This window comes from Grus americana, chromosome 8 (assembly GCF_028858705.1).
Source record: "Grus americana isolate bGruAme1 chromosome 8, bGruAme1.mat, whole genome shotgun sequence".
Lineage (NCBI taxonomy): Eukaryota > Metazoa > Chordata > Aves > Gruiformes > Gruidae > Grus > Grus americana.
In genome coordinates, this window is record NC_072859.1 from 24,673,611 (window position 1) to 24,695,781 (window position 22,171).

At 47.8% G+C, this 22,171-nt stretch overlaps 1 protein-coding gene across 5 annotated transcripts in view; it reads left to right on the plus strand.

Annotated features, from left to right (window-relative positions):
* Nucleotides 1-14,876: 14,876 nt before the first annotated feature.
* The window catches only part of RNF220 (ring finger protein 220), a 232,365-nt gene continuing 225,070 nt past the window's right edge, over nt 14,877-22,171 (plus strand). Inside the window, exons 1-2 of one of the 5 annotated variants that reach the window (XM_054833994.1) lie at nt 14,877-15,021; nt 21,390-22,130. In XM_054833994.1, the coding sequence (XP_054689969.1) occupies nt 21,506-22,130 (625 nt within the window). In that variant the 5' untranslated portion in view covers nt 14,877-15,021; nt 21,390-21,505. Of the gene's footprint in view, nt 15,022-16,698; nt 16,877-21,389; nt 22,131-22,171 lie in introns of those variants that run through there. The other 4 variants (XM_054833997.1, XM_054833998.1, XM_054833993.1 and 1 more) reach the window with 4 other exon arrangements.

Sequence of the window (22,171 nt, forward strand, 5' to 3'; positions counted from 1 at the left end):
CCCAGCCAAAACCAGGACACCCCGTCATTCAAGAGCAAAAGCAAAGCACTGTGTAGTTTGGGCGGCACGCCACCGCGGTTCCCCTCTGCGTGGGTCCGGTGTGACCACCCCAGGCACGCGGGGCTTGGCACTGGCCGTGAAACTGCCCCCAGTGTGTGCGCTACAGAAAGCAGGAGCACACCTGGGTAGGTGGCTGGGGTAAGGAGGGAGGGTGGAACGTGCCCAGTGAATCCAGCTTTTGCTCCTTACCCCACTTTGTGGGATGAGCAGAAGAACTAGCTGCGTGTGTCAGGAAGGTGTCAGCACCAAAGCACAAAATAAAACGAGCGCTCACCAGAGCATTTCCACAAGATGTTTGACCAAAGGAAAACATAGGCTGAACATCAGGAGAAATTTCCTGAGGCTACGATACATTAAATTGTGGGATCACCTCCCGAGAGGAGCGGTGGGAACCGTGAAACCAGCCACTTACAGCACCGTAAAACGTCCCATCGGTGCCAACCCGATTCCGGTTCAAGGGAGCTGCGCTGAATCACCCACCCTGCCTTTTCCAGCTCTCAACCCTAAAAATCAGACCCAAGAAGTACAAAGAAAGAAGGACAAGCAGTGATGTCAATTTGCTAAAGGAATACAAACTTTTTTACATTATTGTATGTCATAAAACCCTTGTGCTCACACTGTATACTTAATCTTGATATTCCAATGCCATCCACAAAAAATTCAGGCTTAACCCTCACAGTTTATATTGTCACTATAAATGCTGGTAAAAAAATATTGTACAGTTGGGTGCAGTTTATTCTTTATATTTTAATGGCTATAGCAAAACTCCATTGCTAACTAGTAAAAAAAAATTAAAAAAATAAAAAGTTGAATGTGTTTTACAGCTATGTTGTCATGGGAAAGCTGTATTTCAAAGCGAGGGCATCAACAGCAGTGAAATGGGACATTTTTAAACATTTTAAACATTTTTAATGGAACATTAAAAAAAAACACTTCACCAAAATCTTTTTGCCAGTATTTTAGCTAATAGGGTTGCAGTGCATAAAGGAAGGGTTCTGACGCCTGCACAGGCCACCCAATACTGAGCCGCTGCTCAAGTGTCTTGAACTCTAAGTGTAAATGGAAAAACCATCTAAAATTAAGCGTTTCTCCTGGAGGAACAAATTGCTGATAAAGCAAATCTTCCCATAGGACAAGCACACCTGCTGGAAGGTAGAGAGACATTTTTATGTGTGGGATTTTAACTCGAGATAAAATACTTTTCACGGGCAGTCATATGGAAGACAGCTGGCCAAAAATAATAATAGAGGAATTTGTGTCCCTTGGGAAATTCTGAGGTTTCAAAAAATATGATTTTTGACCTAAGCTGGGACAAAAAGTTTAGCGCTCTGATTTTTTTCCATTTAATGACATATTCCCAAATAAAAACAGTGTATTTCTTTTCACTTTACCACTTTGATATTTCTTTTCTTTTATTAGTATATAATTCTAGAAGCCCAAACCATCCATTACACCACGCTGTTACGTTTCCTTATACCATATATTACATCGACAGGCGTAATCTCCACCCTTTTTTAAGATCCCTATTAAACCAGCTAAGTTTCTTCATGAAACTCAACATCAGGAACGACAAGGATCCCTGCCCCAAGCCGGAGCGAGGATGATGGCTTTCTGACTACTATTTTTCAAACGTGCTTTTAAAAGATGGACATAAGAGACTAGAGCAGCCGGGAGGAAGAGGAACATGGCTGCTGTTGGAAAAACCTGAACTAGCTCTCGGGCTGATGGCTGGCAGGAAAACAGCCTGGCAGAATCCCACCGTCACTGGTGGTTTGATTCTTGCTTTGGGCAGGGAAGTGAAACTTCGCAAAGGAAAAATACTGTACCCAGAGAGCGCCTGGCTCCCCCTCAGCTCAGGAGACCCCATGGTTTTGGCCAAGCGCTTGGACCAAAAGGGGTATAAACAGGAGTAAAACAATGCTGTCAGAAGGGGATGAGAAAGAAACCCATCTGAACATTTTGGCTAATTTCTCAGCAGAACCTTGGATAATGTTGATACATCCCAGGAAATGTTTCCAGTTACTCCGATCAGCGTTTTCTGATAGAAAACTGGTCTGCTGGAAAAAAATTGACCTGCTCTACCATGAAATCTTTTATGTTCATTATTTGTTTGGGCTCAGCCGTGATGTTCAGCACAATGTGAAACTTCCTGGATCCAAATATCCTCTAAACTGCCCCATGGAAACTAAATAATTGGACACTGCTGCTCCAAGTGTCCAGAGGCCATGTCTTTAGAGTATTTCCTAAATTCCTGGCTGAAGCAGCTCCTTTCATCAAACTTCAGCTCTCGCCGCTCTCTCCAGAAACATACACCTCCAAAGGACAGCTGAAGTCACCAGGAGGGAGGTGTGTGAGGGTGTGAGGAGTTACTCCCTGGTGCAAGGGACCGAGAGTCAGACCCTTGCTCTCACATACCTTCTGTCTACACTGCTTTAATTTCCCCATCGTCTCCCCTTCTGTTTATTCTATTTTCTGCCTCTTTGTCTTTCCTCTCCAGTGTTTGGAGACCCTCTTTCCTTTTCCAGCCTCTCTCTTCCTCCCATCATTTCCCACAGCTCGCTCCTTCCTTCCTTTCTTTCTTCTTTCCTTCCTTCTCAGCTCTCTCCCTGCAGTTTCTATTCTCTCTTCCCTCCTTCCTCTCTTCCACCAGGACTTCCCCTTCTGCCACCGGGGGCACTTATTTTGCCAGGAGTAGAGAGAAGGAGGACATGGCGTGTCCAGACAAGCCTTAGACACTGACATCCCAGTTTCCCCTTGCCTGGGGACCAGTCGCAGCTCCTGCAGCTCCTGCTGCTTTCAGTCCGCAGGTGCCAGCTGTGTAGATTGCCACGTAGCGATGGGAACACGTAAGGGTCCTGGGAGACACTGCAGAGGGGTCCAAAGGCCAGAGACCTTGGCCTCGGTGCTTGCAAGCGTTCTTTGAAACCCAATAGATAGAACCTGTGACAGTGAATGGTGCCTCCTCACCCATATAGTCCTGAAGCAGCTGAGTTTTGAAACGTCAAAATTCCCTTTCCCCCAAAAAATATTCTCACTTATGTTGGCCACCATCAAAAAGCACAGCTGAGACCACTGAAATCCATCACACCTGTGAGCCACGTTGGAGATAAGAGGCGGCTCCTCCAGCCGAAGAGGCCAGTGTAGTAATGTGCTACCTTATCTCTACTGCCACTGACTTCAGTCTATTTAATTTTCCCTTTTATTTTAATATAGATTTATTGAAAACAAGTTATCAAAACAAACTGCGCTGGCAAATTGGTGTTCGTCTGTAGCTGTACAAGCACCTATAAAGCTGCCAGCATATGAAATAAATGGTGCTATATGGGAGGTCAGTTATTGCAATAGAAGTTCCCCAAAGATTTGCACTGGGCAGTTTAATATTTTTCTTATTACCCTCTTTTCTTTTCTACTATTTATGCTTCTCTGTTTAAATTTAAAACATACAGCCATCTGCCAAGACAAGCTTCTCTGATAAAATCATCTCTGGTAAGCCTTTTCGTGAGCAGGCTTCCCTCAGAGTACCACAAATACTGATGCGTCCCACTCAAAAGGCAGGCAAACGGGGACAGGGAGGCCAAATTTTCTTCCCGAAAGGTTTCACCACCTAGGCCAGCTCTTTATTCCCCCCTGCTTTTGAAAGGGTTTGTCCTTACCTCACGTTCCTTGAAAAAAACCCACCGATTAAAACCCTGCTTCTTCCCACGTTATTTAACCTCCATTCAAATTCTGTGGCAGTATCCCACCTTATGCCAATTGTACCAGTATCTGTGGGCTCCTCCCTACACACAATGCTAAAAAAATCAAATCCAATCATAGTCTAAACCCGTTCATCGGAAGAGATAAAAAGGTTTCTGTACTGATCTCCACATCAGGAGAACACAAATCAAATAACATAACTGTCAAATGAGGAGACGAGGTGTTTAAATGCCTATAGAAATAGGAACTCTAATTACAGAAACATCTATAATGTAACTAATATTATTTACATTAGAGCGATGCTAATCCAGATGAGGGTTAATGTCCCTGCTCCTAAAACATTACAGTTTAAATAGACAAGAGACAGCCAGAGGATGGAGGGCAGCATCAGCATGCTCATTCCTGCTCGAAGATGAGGGATGGAGGCAAGCTCACGGTAGAAGAGGAGAGAATGAAAGCGAGCCAAAATGTGCAATAATGAAGATGAGTTTAGATGCAGCCAGAGAGAGCAAGCGACTTGCTCAGCCTCACACAAGCTGCCTGGGGGGGTGGTGGAAAATGAATAGAAACCACGGATGGCTTCTATGAGTCTCTTACTCACAAAAACATTACTTGGCAGTGGGCAGCGCTTGGATCTCACTGAGTCACGGGCAGTCTTGCACTGCGCTCTGCAAACATTCACTTCACTGGGAATGAGCTCCTACTGCCTCTTCTTAAAGCCAGGCTGGTAGGTTTTCAGACCAGGCTGCTTCAGGTGGACCTTTGTCTCCACGTGAGAGGCACCAGCCACCATTTGGGGGCTCCGGGGAACAAGGCATCCTGCTTTGGCTGACAGAGAAAGGCTCGAGCTGATGGAGAGCAAGCACAGCCCTCCCTCCTCCAGACCGTTGGACTGACTCACTGCTCAGCCTGTCAACATGCAGACAACCCACCCCATGCTTGGAATTGAACCTTCTGGCCTTAAAGTCTACTACCTGGAGGACCTTACCCAGCTTCCCCAGGCCAAAAGCCCCCTCCTCTTCCTCAGTCTGTACAAACTGGGGGCAAAACATTAATGCGAGTGCTTTCTCCTTTATCCACTGTGGTCTCCAGCTCTGGCAGATTTTTCCCAACTTTGCAGAGTACTGGTAAGAGGACATATTCTCCTCCTCTGTCCTGCCCCTTCGCACTCTCTTCTCAGTGCAAAAGCTCAACCATTGCAGCTACCAGTCCTTTACAGACTGCTCGGGGTCCTTCCTGTCTGGCAAAGCTTACCTCATTACAAGCTGGGGTTGCATATGTCCTGTTTAGACCATTCTCCATTTGATGTGAATTGCCGAAGTAGGGACAGAGAGAGCAGGTATGACCTTCTACAGATAAAGCTATTGAAATATTGAATATAGCTCTGATCTCTTCTTAAGGGATCTCAAACATTTCTCAGCCCCTTCAGAAACTTGCTGTAAAGAATAATAGTCCCACACACCTAAAATAAGATTAAAAACTTCTGTAATTGGAGGGAAAGGATCCACACAATTTGGCACTGGACCCAGCAGAATTTCCAAGGCTCTAGTAACAGTTCAGAACAAAAGGGAAAGCCAGCAGACGAGAAGCAGAGCATTACCAAGTCTGAATGACACATGCAGCCAGATTGTCTGCTTCGCTGACAATTGATGCCATCCCCATTACTGGGAAAATATTGTAAGCATGCTTCCATAGCGCTCTGCAGCTTATTGCTACAGATAGCCAGTGTTTCTTGTCATGGTTTATGGCTTTTGTGAGCTGGTGTAAAATGGCTTGCTGTTCCCATGCCCGAGTTTACTGGTGGAGGCAGCTGACGCGCAGCCAGAGCGTGCTCTCCAAGCATCTTGAATGCTTTGGGATTCTGCAAAGTAGCAACTGTATTATAAATACTACTCTGGCACAGCTGAAGAGACAGTCTTCACTAGAGAAGGTCACTGTTAAGTTTCACTGCTGAGGATCAAACAGAAAACCTCGGGGAGGGAGTCCCACAAATAAGATCTTCTAAACTCGTGCAGGCAGAGTGCAAGGATCTCTGCAGATGCTCCTCTAAATGGGACCGTTGGTGAGCCCAAGGCTGAGGTATTTATGTTAGACAATTTATTCTCACCATCTCAGCAGCACTGGAAGAAGAGCTGGTGGTACAGAGGGTAAGGCCATGGGGCAGGAGCCCCTGGGCAGTGGGAAGGTGCAGGTGAGCACCCCACAGCAGCCTCGGGGCCGGCAGCGGAGGGCTGAAGGACGGATCCCGTCAGGCAGGGACCACGGGCGATTCTTTCCAGTAAGGCTCTGCTACAAAAACAGTTGAGAAACAGAGTGCTAGAGCACTCCCCTTGTTTCTGTTAATATTCCCTCTTCACTCTCACTCTCCATTTCTTTTTCTTTCCCTCCCGAAGCGGCTCATAAGCAAAGACAAGCAGTTTGCTTCTGCCGGCGGTGGAGATGTGACACAAGTGTGTGGTTTCAGATCTTCACATCCCTCTTACATCCTCCACCTACAGTCAGTAGTACCCTGTAAGGAAAACAGCTGTGGTGGGTAGGCAGAGCAGGGGACGGGGGAGAGGAAGGAACAAGAAGAATTGGAGGCTGAGGCAGAGCATCACTGTGAATCATAGCAATTTCCTCTGATCCTGTTTTATCATTGGGGGTGGGAATGTAAAAGATGCAGAACCTGTGTGAACAAGGTCAAATTAAATCACATTTCCAGGCTGGGGAAATTACTTTTGCCTGCAGCAAGAGAGGTGCACAACACGAATGAAGGAGGGGAGGTTCATGCCACCAGGCATGCTGTATCCAGCTAATGCAAGACAGAGGGAATTTATAATTAGCCCACTGAAATATATCCCTGTAGGATTTCGGTGGGGGGGGGGATCACACCAATTGAACCTGTAAGAGAAAGACCAACTGACATCTGATTTCAAACCTATTGCTCCTTATGGAAGACAGCTCATCCTTATCTCAATGGACATGCATTTCTGTCTAATGAGATGAAATTACTCAGCAGGGTCAACTACCCATGCACTCTGAGGACATGAAAGAGAGACCCTGAACATCTCCAGGACAATTTGAACCTGTCTCAGCTTCAAGAACATCAATGGGAGAAAGACCCAGATGCTACTGAAGCTCAAGATTTCCTACAAGACCACACAATTGTCAGGTCTATTTAACATCTCTTGGTCAAACCCTATGACAGTTTCTCACTGGCACAGCCTTAAGGGAGGGAGAACAATACTATGCATAGGTGGCTCGATGGACTGATGGAAGGAGGGATGGAAAGCAGTCTCCTGGAAACCAGCCTAAGAACACAGGACTGGAAGAAGTGGCCTTTCACATACTTCACATACAACAGGGAGAAATTAATACAGACTCCCTTACAGCCTCACTAGCTACGCGTGGTGCTTTGCAGGCACATGGGAATTGGTGTGTCTGCCTTAGCTAACTCACTGTCCCAGTGCTAACAGAGGAAAGTGGGTGAGATGGTGTGTGCAGGTGATGGCTCTCAACTCTGAAGTGCCTAATTTGGGGTGTTGTCATTGAATTTTTGAATCCTGAGTATCCCTCATTCCCTTCAATTTTGACTAGATTCAAAACCACAGGAGTCTGGAGATGGAAGAGACCTAGAGCTCACCTAATCCATGTCTTGCCCCTGCTGGTAGGGACACTGCCAGAGGGCACGGCTGGCATGCAAGAAACTTTGCAAGAGGAAACTACACTGGCAGGACAAGGCGTTCCCTGGGCCAGTTTCCTCTTCAAGCCAGCTACTGGTCCAACCTGTAGTGTAAGGGTTTATGCCCCTTCCAAGGTTTATTGCTTTCATTTGCTGTTAAAATTCAAGCTATTCTTATTATCTGAATCATTTTGTGAATTCCAGTAAATTCTGCCTTATTGATTCCTTGGGAGGGTTGAGGTCCATAGGAAAACTGCAGATGCAGTGAGATGTTCCTCCAACAATCAAAGCAGGCATCTGAAGGGTGGTGAGATGTGGGGCACTGGGACTGGATGGCAGAAAAAGCCAGCTAAAGAGAAAGCTGGGACAAGATAAAGAAATTTTGAGTGTATCAGTTTCTGAACAGGCTCATGTCTGACAGGAAGCTAGCTTGTTGCACGTATTTGCCTGTTTTAAATAATTTACTGCTAGAGTAATGTGAGCTGGATTAAAGGACAAGAGAGGGGCAAGAAAAAGGGATTGGAAATGCAAGTGAGAAGTGACTCGTGAAAAAGACCTGTAGAAAGAAGACATGTGTTTCTCGGAGGAAGATGAGTAATTTCCCAGGAGGGAAATAGTGAGAACCAGGCACAAAGTCCTGGAAATCAGCAGCAGGAGTCTATCTCAGTATGAAACAAAAAATTACCCAAAGTTGTGAGAAGAGATTGCAAAAATGGTCTCTGAAGCCGGGTTTGGTGACTGAGCTAAGGAAGAGCTGGAGCTCTGGAGCACATCACCCTGTCAGAAAGGGAAGGGAGGATCCCAAGGAGGAACGAGGCTCAATTGGGACCATAGCAGCACCCTCCCTCCTGCGAGTACCCCGATGGGTACGTCAGAGTCCAAAATCTCTGCTGGGGCAGCAGATGTGCTGGGGCTGAGCAGAAGGCAGGCGAGGCAGGCTGCTCATATGCAACATGGCAGCAATAGGGACAGGCTTTCCTTGCGCCGTGGCTCTGCTGGAGCCACTCTGCTGTGGGACCAGGATATGGGGATTCAGCGTGGAAGTTCCCAACCTGACCCAAATCCCCAGGGAGGGACCGATTGGGCAGAAATTCCTGCTCCCCTGCGCTGCCGCAGGAGGGGTTTGCTTTGCTGGAGAGGAGGTTTTGCAGAGTCTTCTGCAAAGGGCAGAGGGGATGGAGAAGGCGAAAGATGTTTCACTCTGTTCTCATCGGAACAGAAGCTGGTTTTTTATTTCATCCTGGATTTCCCCCCTTCAGATTTAACCTCCAACAGACAGATCAGTCTAGGGAAAGAAAGTATTTATTTATTTGGTTATTATTATTTTTTTCTAGGGAGGAATACCATCTTGTTGGCATGACAACGGTGCTGTGGGCCACCATAAACACTGGATCATTAGCACCAACGTATTGGGCTATTACATAGGCCTGGCCATCAGCGCGGCTAAGGTGTGTGGGTTTATGGTGCAATCCCGTTCGTATCGCAGCATGGGAATTAGCACAGCAGTCACAGTAGTGAGCACTACGGCTGATGCTGAGGTCCAGCCTTACGCAGGACTCACTGCATCGGCGTGAAACAATTTCCTTTGAAAGAAGCACAAAGCATAGGCTTATCTTAACCCACCCATGGCGTGTGAGCTGGCTAATATCTAATACAGTTCCTGGGCAGGACCACAAACATCATAATACTCAGCACTTTGAACTCCTAAACAGCGTCCCTCTGTGTTACGTAGTATCGTGAGCGAATGCACCTGCATGTCAGGCACCAGTATGTATTCGAAGAACAGCCAGTTCCTATTACTACAGATGTGCGGGGTGCTCAGCACGGCTCTGAATTAGATCTGCAACCTGTGTGTTCTTAGGAAACAGCAACTTGTCTTTCTTTTTACTGTAAAGCCCCATTTCAGCGTATATATCTGTAGCAGATATTAATAACCATCATGCTGCACTTGGCTGCTGCAAACTCTGAGTGATGAGAGCAGCCCTAACTCACACGAGTTTCCGATTGATTTTATCTCATGTTAGGCTCTAACTAATCACACCAGAGAGCTGCCTTAAAAGCTCACTAGATCTGTCCTGCTCAGGTTTGCTTGCCTGGCTAAAAAGGGAAAGTGGGGGTTGTTTCCAGTCCCCCGCTGAACCGGGGTTCCCCGCTGAGCCCCACGTCTCAGGTGGGTGCAGCCCCGTGTCCCTCCAGGCTGTGGAGGTAGTGCTGCCCCTGCACCAGGCTGTGCAGCCTGCTTGGGCCCCGAAAGCAAACCCAACACGTTCCCTGAGGTGCAGTCACAGCAAACGCAAAGAAATAAATAGGAAGAAACAAAGTCTTGCTCACCCTGTTCGCTTTCCATGGGCCAAACCAGAAGCCACCGCTCTGAGCTGCTCTCGGACGTGGCTCCAGCTTCCCCCAGGTTCCGAGGCACAGTTCAATAGCTTTGCCTTAGTTTTACTTGATCCCATTAATGACAAAAATGACAAACACATATGCTTTGCCTTTATAGCTATTTCACGCTTTGACATGATCCCGGGCAAGTTACCTATGCTGTCAGCGTGATGGATGGTGCACAGAAGGGGGGTTGGACAGGTGTAGCTCTTGTCACAGAGAAATATTTTTCCACACCATTAGCCTGTGGAACTCATAGCAACAGGATATTGCTCAGAGAGGGATTCAAAAAGCCCTGAAAAAAGAGTGGATGCTTGTACAGAAAACAAGTGTCCAGTGCTGTAACAGCAAACGTTAGAAATAATCGATAGGAAAGGATGTTGCATGCCGCACGTGCTTAAATCACACAGCTTCGGCTACCAGGGTTTTGGAGAGAACTTTCTTCAGGAGCAGTGTGTCCCAGAAATGCCTCATTTAGGGCTCTGGATATCTTATCCTAAGCATCTGGGTCAGGTGTCAGCTTTGGAAATGATAATATGGTTGATGTTCACTTGTGAGCAGTGTTCCTGAAACGGTTGATATAGTTACTTATGAGGCATCTGCCACCCAGTCTGCAACCTCCTTTTTGGAGAAGGCATATTCTGAGGGGAAGGTCATATAGGAAATAGTACTGCAGGACAATGGTTTATAAAGGACACCTAGCACTCGTTTGCAAAATCCTGGGCATGGTCTCCACCATTTGTTGATGAGAAAGATTTAAAAGTAAAGTGGCATCTTGCAGCATGCCCTGAGAAGGAGAACCAGGAGGTGCTCCTTGCTCTTCTGTGTTGCTCAGCAGATTTTGGAAGAGGTCTAGGTGATGGTGATGATGAAAAAGGGACACACGTATCCATCAGCCATAGAAAATGTTTCTAGGCTGAAGGAAATTTTCTCACTACCAGTCCTATGAGTCAACAAGTCATTTAAAGGACTGTTTTCTCATTCCGGGAGGACTAGTCACTGAGAGTACGCCAGCTCTAAATTTCAAACTTCTGGCAGATAGTATGATTTCAACCCTGCCTCTGCCAGATTCTTCCTCTGCAAGAGAGAGGGGACTGGCAGAGGGCAGCCACAGATGGCTCAGAAGACAAAGAGATCCCATATTGGCTCTCCTAAGCTACGGGACAATCCTTACCCCAATCACTAGAGTAAAGCACAGATCAGATGCTAAGACCAGAATAATTCTCCCAAACTCATAGGTCAACCTTCACCTCGGATGTGCTTGCTAACTGCATCAGAGAGCGAGACATAGCTGACTGCAGAGGCTTCAAGCTCCTGTCCTCCTGGAGCGTAACCACCAGCTTACTGATGCTTGAACTAGGGCCATGGCTCTGACAAAACCAGGAGACAAAAACATTTGGACAGTGGGGACTACCGCCACTGGCAGCTCTTCCCAGCATCTTCTCCCAGGAGGGGAGGAGTGGTCCTTCTCCCAGCTGTGAGGGCAGGGTGGTGGTGGCACGCTGCTGAGACACGCTGCTGTAGCCAGCAGAGGGCATGGAGATTACACACGCCAGCCAGCCACCCACACCTCGCTGGAAGCGATAGCCATGTTGAAGCCTAATTGTGATAAAAAGTTTATTTGTATTTAATTAATTGATTGTTTTGTCCGTTTCCCCTCCTCCACCCATACTGCAGATGAAAGGATGCAAGGGATGGCCTGGGTCTAGCAGAAGTGACGGTGCCAGGGACTTCAGAACCTGGTCCCACACCTGCAGAATTTTGGCACTTTCTCAGGGTGTCACTTTTCGGGGGACCCACAGCATCACAGCAGGGCGGTTCCCAAGAAATGCAACGCACCATCATGGCATCCCAATGTGCTGCCAGTTTTGCCCCATGCCTTCTGTAGTTGCTGCTATAATTCATTATCTCTCAATCTTATTTGATAAAAGAGCAGCTAGGGGACATAATGATGAGTGAGGGGGTCCCTTGTTTTAAGAATTGTAGGTTGATATTGTAAGAATCCAGCAGGCTTACAGTCAGAGGCACTACTCCTGGTGGAATTTACACGTACCCTTGACTTTATGTATTATTGGTAATCCTATTGAAATCTGTATGCATAAAGTTAAGTGCGTCTAATCAACTCTGTAGGTTCAGGATTGTACATATTAATTTAATTTAGACTTCAGTATTTAGAACAGCATTTGCAATGAGAAGGTACAGCACTGTGATAGCCCGTAACAATCTCAAATTTTGTTCTAATATTAATTAAAAAAAAAAAGGAGGTGTCCCCTATTACTCTTAGGGATGAGCAATACAGACAAAGTTAAATCAGATGTTCAAAGTTATTTTAGGGTCTAAATTATCAGCGTAGAATATATTTCAGTGGAAATTTTTCCTATGGGCCTCTGTGCATATCACAGCTCCATAGTGGTGCAGGAGTCCATGTTTATGGATCCATTTTCAGGATCAAAACCCTCATTAGTAATACAGATTAATGGTAATTACAAATATAAATAACTTGAGTGTATCTTCTCATTTTCCTCTGAAGACATTGCTCACAGAAGCTAGCTAAATGCCAGACTTGTTCCCTGAATCCAAACTGTATTAAGTTCTTGTGTAACGATGCAGTAACATAAAGTTAAATAAAGCTGCATAATTTTTTTTCAAGCCTCAAAACACAGAGCTTGATTCTCAGCTAGCATAAATTGGACACCGGCGCAAGATTCAGATCCTTTTTTCCATACTAAGGAATTGAAAAAGTAAAAGAAAAAAAAAGTAAAATTGCTTTTTGGCTAAGAACAAAAGAAAGAAGTTTAAATCTGAGGGATCATTTTTCACAATGTTGTAAGTACTGAAAATACAGCTTTATAATAACAGCACTTTTTAAACCAGAATTCTGTAATTACAACTGTGAAGCTGTAGCACAAGCTGGGCTGTGACTGTTCACAGACTGAATATTTTCCCCAAGATCCCTGGGAGATAAGGGTTGGTTTTTAATGTGGCTTCCTGGAGTGTGTCAAAACTCTGATGTTATTAAAAATCCAGCTCATCTATACAAACCTACAGAATATTTACCTAAGTCCTCAACTAGTTGGTCCTGCTGGTGTGGAGCATGCTGCAGGATGAGTGTGTGGTGCCAATTAGTTCACTGTCCCCACGCAAATCATAACCTCCCCAAAAAATCATAACTTTGGTTAAAAAGTTTGAGCAGGGTAACTGCAAGATGTTATTCATGAGCAGAATGTATGCACAGTAATGTCTGCTCACAACTGGAAGAGCTTTTTACCTGGAATATCTAAATGCCAGTTTTTACACGAAGCAGAAAAGGAGCTCAGGAATCTGAGCCCACGTTTACCATCTTTCCATGGAAGAAGGCAGCACTTGCTGCCTGCCCTGCCAGCCTCCTCGCTCCTGCACACCGTGTGCAGGGAGGCAGCAGTGGAGCAGATGCCTTGAAGGGGATGCAGATGCCTTTTTGTTGAGTATCACCAGCCTCAGCTTCCGTATGGCTGGGCTGCAGGTCAGAGCAGGGAACAGAGCTACAGATGCTTATGTAAAGAAAGTACCAGAAGCTCCTTCGCCCAGGTGCTTTCCTGAGATGGGGAGCTTGAAATGCCACATCGTTTTATTTTGAAATTTAAGTGTGAAAAGAAGAAAGCTTTTTTTTTTTTTTTTGGCTACGTTTATTACCATTTCCAAAGATCTTACCATTCACGAGGCATGCAAGCACTCTGACTGCATATGACCTGCCTCTGAAGTGTTGCAGAAAGGGTGGGTGAGCTTCAGCCCGGCGGAAAAGCAAACCGTTATGGTCTGAACGATGCACCCAGTTAAGGCCTGGGGCCACATTTCTTACTGGGCCTGTGGGCACTTTTATAGGGGTTGGCACATTCAGTGATACCATGAAGTAACAGGCAAAACCAGCCCATGTGCTTTAGTGATGAGTCACTGCTTACACAAAAGTTGTTGGATGACATAAGCACACAATCCCTCTTACTCTCTCTCGTACGCATAGGATACAGCCCAAGTGGTTGATGATGCTGATGGAGAGGACTTCTTTTTTTCAGTGTATGTTGTATAGCACAGTCATATTTTGAGAATGCCAGGGCAGAGTTAGATAAGAGCCAAAAAATGCTGCCCATACTCTGTTTTTAAGAACAACCTGAAATTATTTAGCAGTTGAAGAAAAAATCCAAAACAGTTCCCTCCTGGGTGGAATAAATAAGTCTCTTGGATCGATCCCTGGTGTACTTCACAAGAAACAATGAGACAAGTGTTTCATCTGAGCCCCCATCTAAAACTGGCTCTTCCATTTCCTATGACCGACAGTTTTTGCTCGGGACAATCCTAGGGCTGGCAGGGGAGTTGCCGGCGGCCAAGGTGGAGCGTGTTTGCAGGAGGGTTCGTGCAGAGCTGCAATGTGCATCCAGGAAACATTAAAATAGCAATGTGCTTGCCGTGCGTGCGTGCTGCAGTTGGAGAAACACTGGGAGTGTGAAGTCCCTAATTTGCTCTCTGGCTCTGCTGCAACTGTCCAAGGCGAATTTGGGGATGTTGTTAGATCTGCCCGTCCCTGGGCACCCCTGAGTGCCAAGAGATGCAGCAGGGTGTGTGGGGGAAGGCTGCGTGCCTGTGAGCATCCCGAGGGGTGCTGTCTGCCCCAGGGCTGGAGGGGTACGGGGCTGCCCTGGGGGGGATGCTGCCATCGGGGGAACCCTGCAGCATCCCACTGCAATTTGGGAGGGAGCTGCACGGTGGAAAATGTGACCGGTGCCAGGAACTAAGGGCGGGTGGGCGACGCCGGTGCAGAGGGGCTGGGGGAGAAGCGGCGCCCCTGGGAGGGGAGCAGCCCCCGGACGCCCCGTTTAGGCAACTCCGGGGGCTGTGCCTGGCGGCCGGCCGGCGGGTGGGCGCCCGGTCCTGGACTGCATTTCCCATACTGCCCGAGTGCCCTAATGTATGCAGTGCTCAGCCTGGCTCCGTGTGCGAGTGTGTGCGTGTGTGTGTGCGCGCGTGTGTGTGTGCATGTGTGTGTGCAGCCAGGAGTCCCTCGGAGAGTGGAGGCTCATTCACTGATGAGAGCCGGCACTGAGAGGCAGCACTGCTCCTTCCCTCGCACCCCCGGCGCCTCCCGCTCTGCTACATGCGAGCCGCGGCCGCGCAGCGGGGCCAGCACGCCCGGGACTCCCCCGCTCCCCGCACGCCGCCAGCTCCGCGCAGCGTCCGCCGGCAGCCGCACCGTGAGTACCGGCCACCGGGGCCGCCCGGCCACACGCAAACTTTGCAGGGCAAGTTTCTCCCCCCCCCCCCCAACCCCCCCTCCACCTCCACCCCAACCCCCCGCGCCCTTTCCCCCTTCCCCCTTCTCCCTCCCCAGCTCCGGGGAAGCCGGGCCGCTCGGCGGTGGCGGGGAGCCGCGCCGGCCGCGGGGAGGGCCGGGTGGGTGGGGATCGGCATGGTAATGCCGAGGGGAAAGGCAGATAAAAGGGGGACACCTCCCCCCCCCGCACCTTCGGCGAGCCCCGAGCTGCCCGGATCCTCCCCCCCGGTGCCTTTCCGGGGGGGACCGGTAGCCACCAGGGGGATCAGGTGCCGGGGACCGCCGCGGCAGCCCGGCTGGGGACGGCGCACGGCGGGGGGGACCCGGCCGGACCCAGAGACCGGCACAGATCCCTCGCTCTGAAATACATTTTTTTTTAACTCTTTTTTTTTTTTTTCCCCCTTATTTTTTTGGTGGGGCAGCCCCAGGAGTTCTTTCCTCGCTTCCCTCCGCTGCGCCCAGGACCTCGCTCTCTCCGCGGTCGCTCTGGGCAGCGACAATTTCATTTCCCAGCGGCTGCAAAACAAAAACTTTTTTCAAAGGAAATAAGCAGATCCACGCACCCACCCACCTAGGGTTTGGGGGTTTTGTTTTCTTATTTTTTTTTTTTTCGAATACACAAACTAAGGCTTTTATTTTGCAATAAAAGTATATATTAAACAAAAAAAACCCCGCCAGGGTTTCTGTGCGCTCAGGAAACACTGAACAGCCAGTAATTTTATTTACTCCGAAGCTTTCATTTTTGCAGTCGTGCAGTCCCCGTGTGAACTTTAGTTTTAAGCCGTACCAAAAATGCGCGATCCCCGCTCGAAGACCGAATGATTTTTTTAAACGCACGTTGTTAAGTCGCCACTTAGCTTAATTTTGGACGAGGCTGAAGTTTGTCCAACATCCTCGCCCCTCCTCGGGTCCTTCATCCCTAAAAGATTGCCGCCCTTGCCCCCCGACTGCTTTCAGGTAGGAACCAAACGCCTGGATCTCACATGCGGTGTTGTTCTGGGTTTGTTATTGCAGATAAAACAAAGGTAGAGAGGCGGTTTAAATTGTCAGCGTTATTCAACGAATGAGCTAAAATTACTCCACACGTGAATTGCGTAGCTTGGAAAGCCAGAAGAGGTGAAAGGAATTATCCGTGTTTTCGCTTTAGGTCCCTTAGAAAACTTTCTGGATCATCCAGCAATGCGATCGAGAAATCGCAGGATTTTCTTTCTTTTAATCAACAACCCCAGCTCTAGACCAGGGAAGTCTGTAAATAGGTTGGAAGCATGGAAAATAATTCTTCACCTTCAGATCTAAATACATAAAAACCATCTGGTTGACCACAATGAAATCATTAGGAACTGTCTACTTAAAGAGTTGTATTGAATGCTTATCCTTCCACACAGGAAATGTGTATGGTAAGTGATTGTTGCAATAAATCCAAACAACTCTGGTCATCTTCGCGTTTGATGATCTTTGTGACTTGGGGTTTAAGGAGGAGGAAAAAGTGGGGGCGGGGGGGGGGGGGGGAAGGCGACTTAACGGGCTGTACGGACCGGACTGCCGGAGCCCCCTCCCGCCGCCCTCCCCGGCAGTGAATAATTCCCGAGGAGGCAGGAGAGGAGCGGAGCAGCCCCGGCTGCGCCCCGATCGCCGCTTCCCGGCGAGGCGTGCGGGACCGCGGGGCCGTGCCGTGCCGAGCCGAGCCGTGCCCGCAGCCCCGGCCCCGCCGGACCGCCAAACACCTGTTTAATTTGCCGGCGGGGAGAGCGGAGCGGCGGGGCTTGGCGGCGTCGGTAGGCTCCAGCCCGGGGCTCGCCCCCTTCTTATTTTATTTTATTTGGGTTTCTTTAGCACACCCCCTCCCCCGGGCGGGAGAAGACTGGGGAGCGGGAGGTAAAGGGGGCGGCCGGCCGGTGCCAGCCCGGTTGGTTTCCCGCGCCGAGGCGGGCGCTGCCGGAGGGGCCCGGGGCCGGGGCGCGCCCGTTGCCCGGCGGAGCGGGGCTTCCCCCGGGGCGACGCCGCCCGCGATTTTCGCTCGGATTTCGCCAAGTTGGGAGCGGGGACGGGGGGCGCGGGACGGGGGCGAAGCAGCCAGCAAAACCCTCGGTAGGTTTTGGTTTGGGTTTTTTTTTTTCCTTCTTTCCTTTTTTTTTTTTTCTCTTGCCAACCCCCCGGCGCTTCCTCCCTCCTGCAGCCCGCCGCCGCGGGGAGCACCCTCTTCGCCCGGGGGCTTTTTTTCCCCCCTCTTTTTCTTAAAAAAAAATTTTTTTTTTTTTCTCTAAGAAGTTTGCAGCAAAACAAAAGCGGGCGCGCAGTGCGGGACGAGGGGGCAGAGGCCGGGCTGCCCTGCCCGGCGGAGCCGCCCGGGGCCGGGGCCGGGGCCGACCGCTCCGGCCGTCCCCGCCGCCGGCTCCTCCGCTCCCCGCTCTCTTATTTTTTCTCTTTTCCCCTTAAACCGGTTTTCACAGCAGCTGCCCGGGTGTGCGGCTGCAGTTGGCATATTTCACGCGTTGGAAAAAAAATTAACTGTTTTTCCTTTGTATCTTAATCCAGTGATGAGAGCTCTCCTTTGTTGGCTTTCGAGCTTGCATTTGTTTTATTTATTATAAGGAAATCCAGTTTGGTTCAAATATATAATCCATTTGAGCACTTAAATCCCCAAACAGCTGGCATTATTTTGTTTTATAATCTTTGGCTTTTCTGCGCAGAGCATATTTCTAAATTCCTACTTGACATTTATGGGGAAAAAACTTTTTAATGTAAATGGATATTGTGATTTTTTTCTGAGTCTTTCCTAATTTACATGCATCATCAATTTTCCTGGGTTTCCTATTGTTTTAATCTTTTTTTTTCCCCCCATAGCTTGTTAATTAATTTTTTTCCCCAAGAAAACTTTGTTTCTGGAGGGAGAAAAATGTTAATTTGCCCCATTATTTCAATCTCTGGCATTTGGAAATGGTTGAGAGACCACAAAAATGCAACCTGTTGTAGAAACTAGAGTGGTGTGTTTTATTTATTTTAATCGATAGCAGAGAGGCGATTTAGTAATAGGAACTCCGAGTAACATTTTAGTAAAAGATTTGCAGATTTGGTGGCTGCGTATGGAGTGTGCATGTGCTTGCACACATGCCTATGTGTGTGTTTCTTTGCAGGCTGATTAGCAAGTGGGTTTTACGCTTGTAACCAGTGGTCACTGCTGTTTTCTCCACTTGCTGGGTGTTTGTGATGCCTGCTAAATCCAGCTCTGGCATGGCTTCTCCTACTTTTATCAGACTTTCTTCCTAACTAATTCAGCACAGTGCTACAACCTCCGTAAGCAGAGGAACCAAAACTGAGGCAGAGATAACTGATTACAACTTGTTCCTTGGTGAGAGATTTTTTTTTTTATGGTTCAGAGCTAAAGGCTGTTGATTCAATTTGTCTCGGTTGTGGTGTGTTTAGCCTTGTTATTAGTAACGTGCACGATGGCACAGGTAATTTGTGTACACCTTAAACAGGGTAGCTCTAAAACCCAATAACTATGCGTATAGGTAGCCATGAAAATAATAATAATAAAAAAATTAGACTTTGTTTTCAGTCTGGCCGTCTAACCTTCATACTTGGTAGACAGTTTATGTAGCTTCATAGATTGATCTCCAGCCCCCCCCCCCCTTACTCCTTGTTTAGTTAATTCAACAAAGACTTTTTGCAATCTGTTTGGAGTTTGTCTGATGCTGTGGAAAAGTAGCTGCTGATTTATTTGGTTGCTTTTCGATTTCTGTCTCTAGCCCGTCTTTTCTCCTCCTTTCAGCGGGGATGTCAGCTGTTATTACTTCCTATTGATCCCTTTGCAAAGTGAGAAGTGAACTAAAATTAATGTCAATTCCACTGCTCGGATCAATAGCTGGAGTTATTTTAATCTGGATTTGCGCGAGGTGCTAAATTAAAAAAAATCAGCATAGAGGCAGAAAAGTAGCAGTTCCTCACTCCGCCTGTGCCCACTGCCTTCCCGGCACCCAAATGTTCCCTCCAGCTGATTACCCTGCAATCCATATTTTTTTAATTAAGAAGGTCAGTTAGTTTTCTTATTTTTGGGTTCTGTATTTAAACCTATGACATTTTGACATTGGGAGTGTATTAACGATAGATTTTCATAATGACTGGTCCGCTGCAGTCTAATCTGTCTGTGTTGCTGGGGGCGGGGAGGTGCTGGGCGAGAAGGGAGCGAGAGAGAACGAAAAAGGAAGTGGGAGCTGAAAAAAAATTAAATTTGGCTGGCCAAGATATTGTAATGTGTTGATTTATTCCCAGTGTAATGAAGTTTGCAAACGAATAAACGGCCGTAGTGATTCACAGTATCCTACAGGAGTGTCAAGTGTTGCGGCCAGATTACTAATTTATGAAATACATTTAATGTAATGGGGTGATAGCACAAGTAAAAATAGAAAAGGAGGCAGAGGAGGTTGCTTTTTTTCCCCCTGGAAATCCGTGTATTCCCATGGTTGCTCAGTTTCACTTCCATGCTAATGATTGTTTATTTCTGAGAATGGTGGCTCATTTGCATGCATCTCTTTAGATATATAATCATAGGTGTGTATATAGATTGCTAGACGGTTGCGTAAGCCCCCAGCAACTCCAAATTTGCCAGTGGCTGCAGTTTCCTGACCTCCAGTTTTTGATCAGCCTCGCGTGAAGCAGCCGAGCGAGTGTACCCAGGACTGCAGCACTGACCAGGATGCCCTTGGCATCCCTCACTCTCCCTCTGCCCCTCGCTCTCCGTGGCGAGAACTCCATGGGAAAGTTATTTAAAATTTGGAAGAGAGCAAATCCGTTAATGCGAGATACATAATCTGGTAATTTAGCAATGATGTCTGTAAGGATGGGTGCCAAATGAGGAAGCGGAGAGATGATGTCCACTCATCTTCACAATTAATAACAGTCAGTGGAGCGGCTGGGTACAGGATGGGAGAGAGGAAATGTTATCACTGAACTGCATTAAAGCCACAGACTGGATTTCATACACTTTGTTAACCAAGGCTCCCTCATTCATGGAGTACAAAAGGCACTCCATTAGGGAGACACTCTTTCACTAAGTTTTATTTGAGATGTTTGACCCTCTGGATTTAAGAGGCACAATTTGTAACAGCTTTTTATTATTATATGATTTTTCTGGCCCTTTGAGCTCCAGCGGCTAGTATATTGTTTCAAAGTTATAGTCCTTGTATTTTAAGCTGGGTTGTGGGGCCTGAATGGCAGGCAGCGGAAGCTTAAAAGAAAAGACACGAGATTGATTGGGGGAGAAAATAACAAAACAAAAAGCCGGAGCGAAGTGGGGGAGACACAGAAAGGAGCATTTTCCCTTCTCTCACTCTGGGAGGGGGCTGTGGCTGGCTGGGTGGCTGCAGCCAACCTAGGAGGCTCAGCAAGACGCGAAGCAGAAATTTTGTTAACATTTTCCTCTAAATGTTAATGGCACATCCAGGGCAGTTTACAAATCTACTTAAGAGTGAGTGCATTAGGAACTAAAATTACTGATCCATTCTCTCTTGTCCCCGACCCGAAAGGGAGACGCTTGCAGAGATCAGATGGCAGAAGCACCCATTATGATTTTAAATATTGTCAGAGACGCCAGGCATTTGACTGGGGAAGTCTCTTCTCCTTTGGCTAATAGGGAGCGTGTGTGCACGCGTGGGCGTTTGTGTATTACACACACGCACCCGTACACAGGCACATCACTACATTCCAACGGTGCGTATATGTGTATGATGGTATCAATTACTGTGTGTGCAAGCACTCACCTACCCATACATGCCGTGAGAGAAAGTACATGTCTGTTATGTATGTCTTAGGCATCGTGTACAGTATAACCACGTACGCTGGCTTATTTGGGTACCTGTGCACAATAGATATTTTTATGTCAGCTCCGCCGCCCCCCGCCAAGGAAATAGCGATACGTGTATGCATGGGTTTATTGCAATTATATGTGCATGCCTCTTTTGCCACATAAAATTGCAATTATAATTTGGAGTTACTATCTTAATTTTAGACCGAACCTTGTTTATTAGTGAGTTATTAAATCTGCGTGTTATTATGTTTGGTTTGCCTTTCATTCATCTGCACTGGATGATACCCTTTAACCTGGAGGGCCAGAGCTGATTCCACTAGTGTGTGAAGTTGTCTATTGATTTTCTTGAATGAGAACAGTGGCGCGTCTCCGGCCGGTGGGTTGTAACACATGTGGCCACCCTGCTGCTGGAGTGTCCCAGAGAGATGAGCGCAGAAACCTAACTGGTTGTCTTTTTTTTTTTCTTTTCTGTTTCCTTGCAGCGTTCGGAGGGTGATGATGCTCCAGTAATTTTCCCTGCTCCGTTCCCAGGCACCGCTTTGCTTTCCTTCCAGGGAAGATTGTTCCGCTTGTGATCCCGCTGAGGAAAGAGACTCCGATGGACTTACACCGGGCAGCGTTCAAGATGGAGAACTCACCCTACCTCCCCAACCCGCTGGCCTCCCCAGCACTGATGGTTCTCGCCTCCACCGCTGAAGCCAGCCGTGATGCTTCCATTCCCTGCCAGCAGCCGAGGCCTTTTGGGGTCCCCGTGTCAGCAGATAAGGACGTGCATATTCCCTTTACCAATGGCTCGTACACTTTTGCCTCCATGTATCACCGGCAAGGCGGGGTGCCGGGAGCATTTGCAAACCGTGACTTTCCTCCGTCCCTGCTTCACCTCCACCCCCAGTTTGCGCCCCCCAACCTGGACTGCACCCCAATCAGTATGTTGAACCACAGCGGCGTCGGGGCTTTCCGCCCCTTTGCATCTACTGAAGACCGGGAGAGCTACCAGTCAGCCTTTACGCCGGCCAAGCGCCTGAAAAACTGCCATGACACTGACTCACCCCATCTGCGCTTCTCGGACGCTGATGGGAAGGAGTACGAGTTTGGCACGCAGCTCCCCTCCAGCTCCCCCGGCTCCCTCAAAGTTGATGATACGGGGAAGAAGATCTTTGCCGTTTCTGGCCTCATTTCTGACCGGGAGACCTCATCCAGTCCCGAAGACCGAAGTGACAGATGTAAGTACCTCCATTGACTTGTTGGCTCTTCTTTAGTTGCG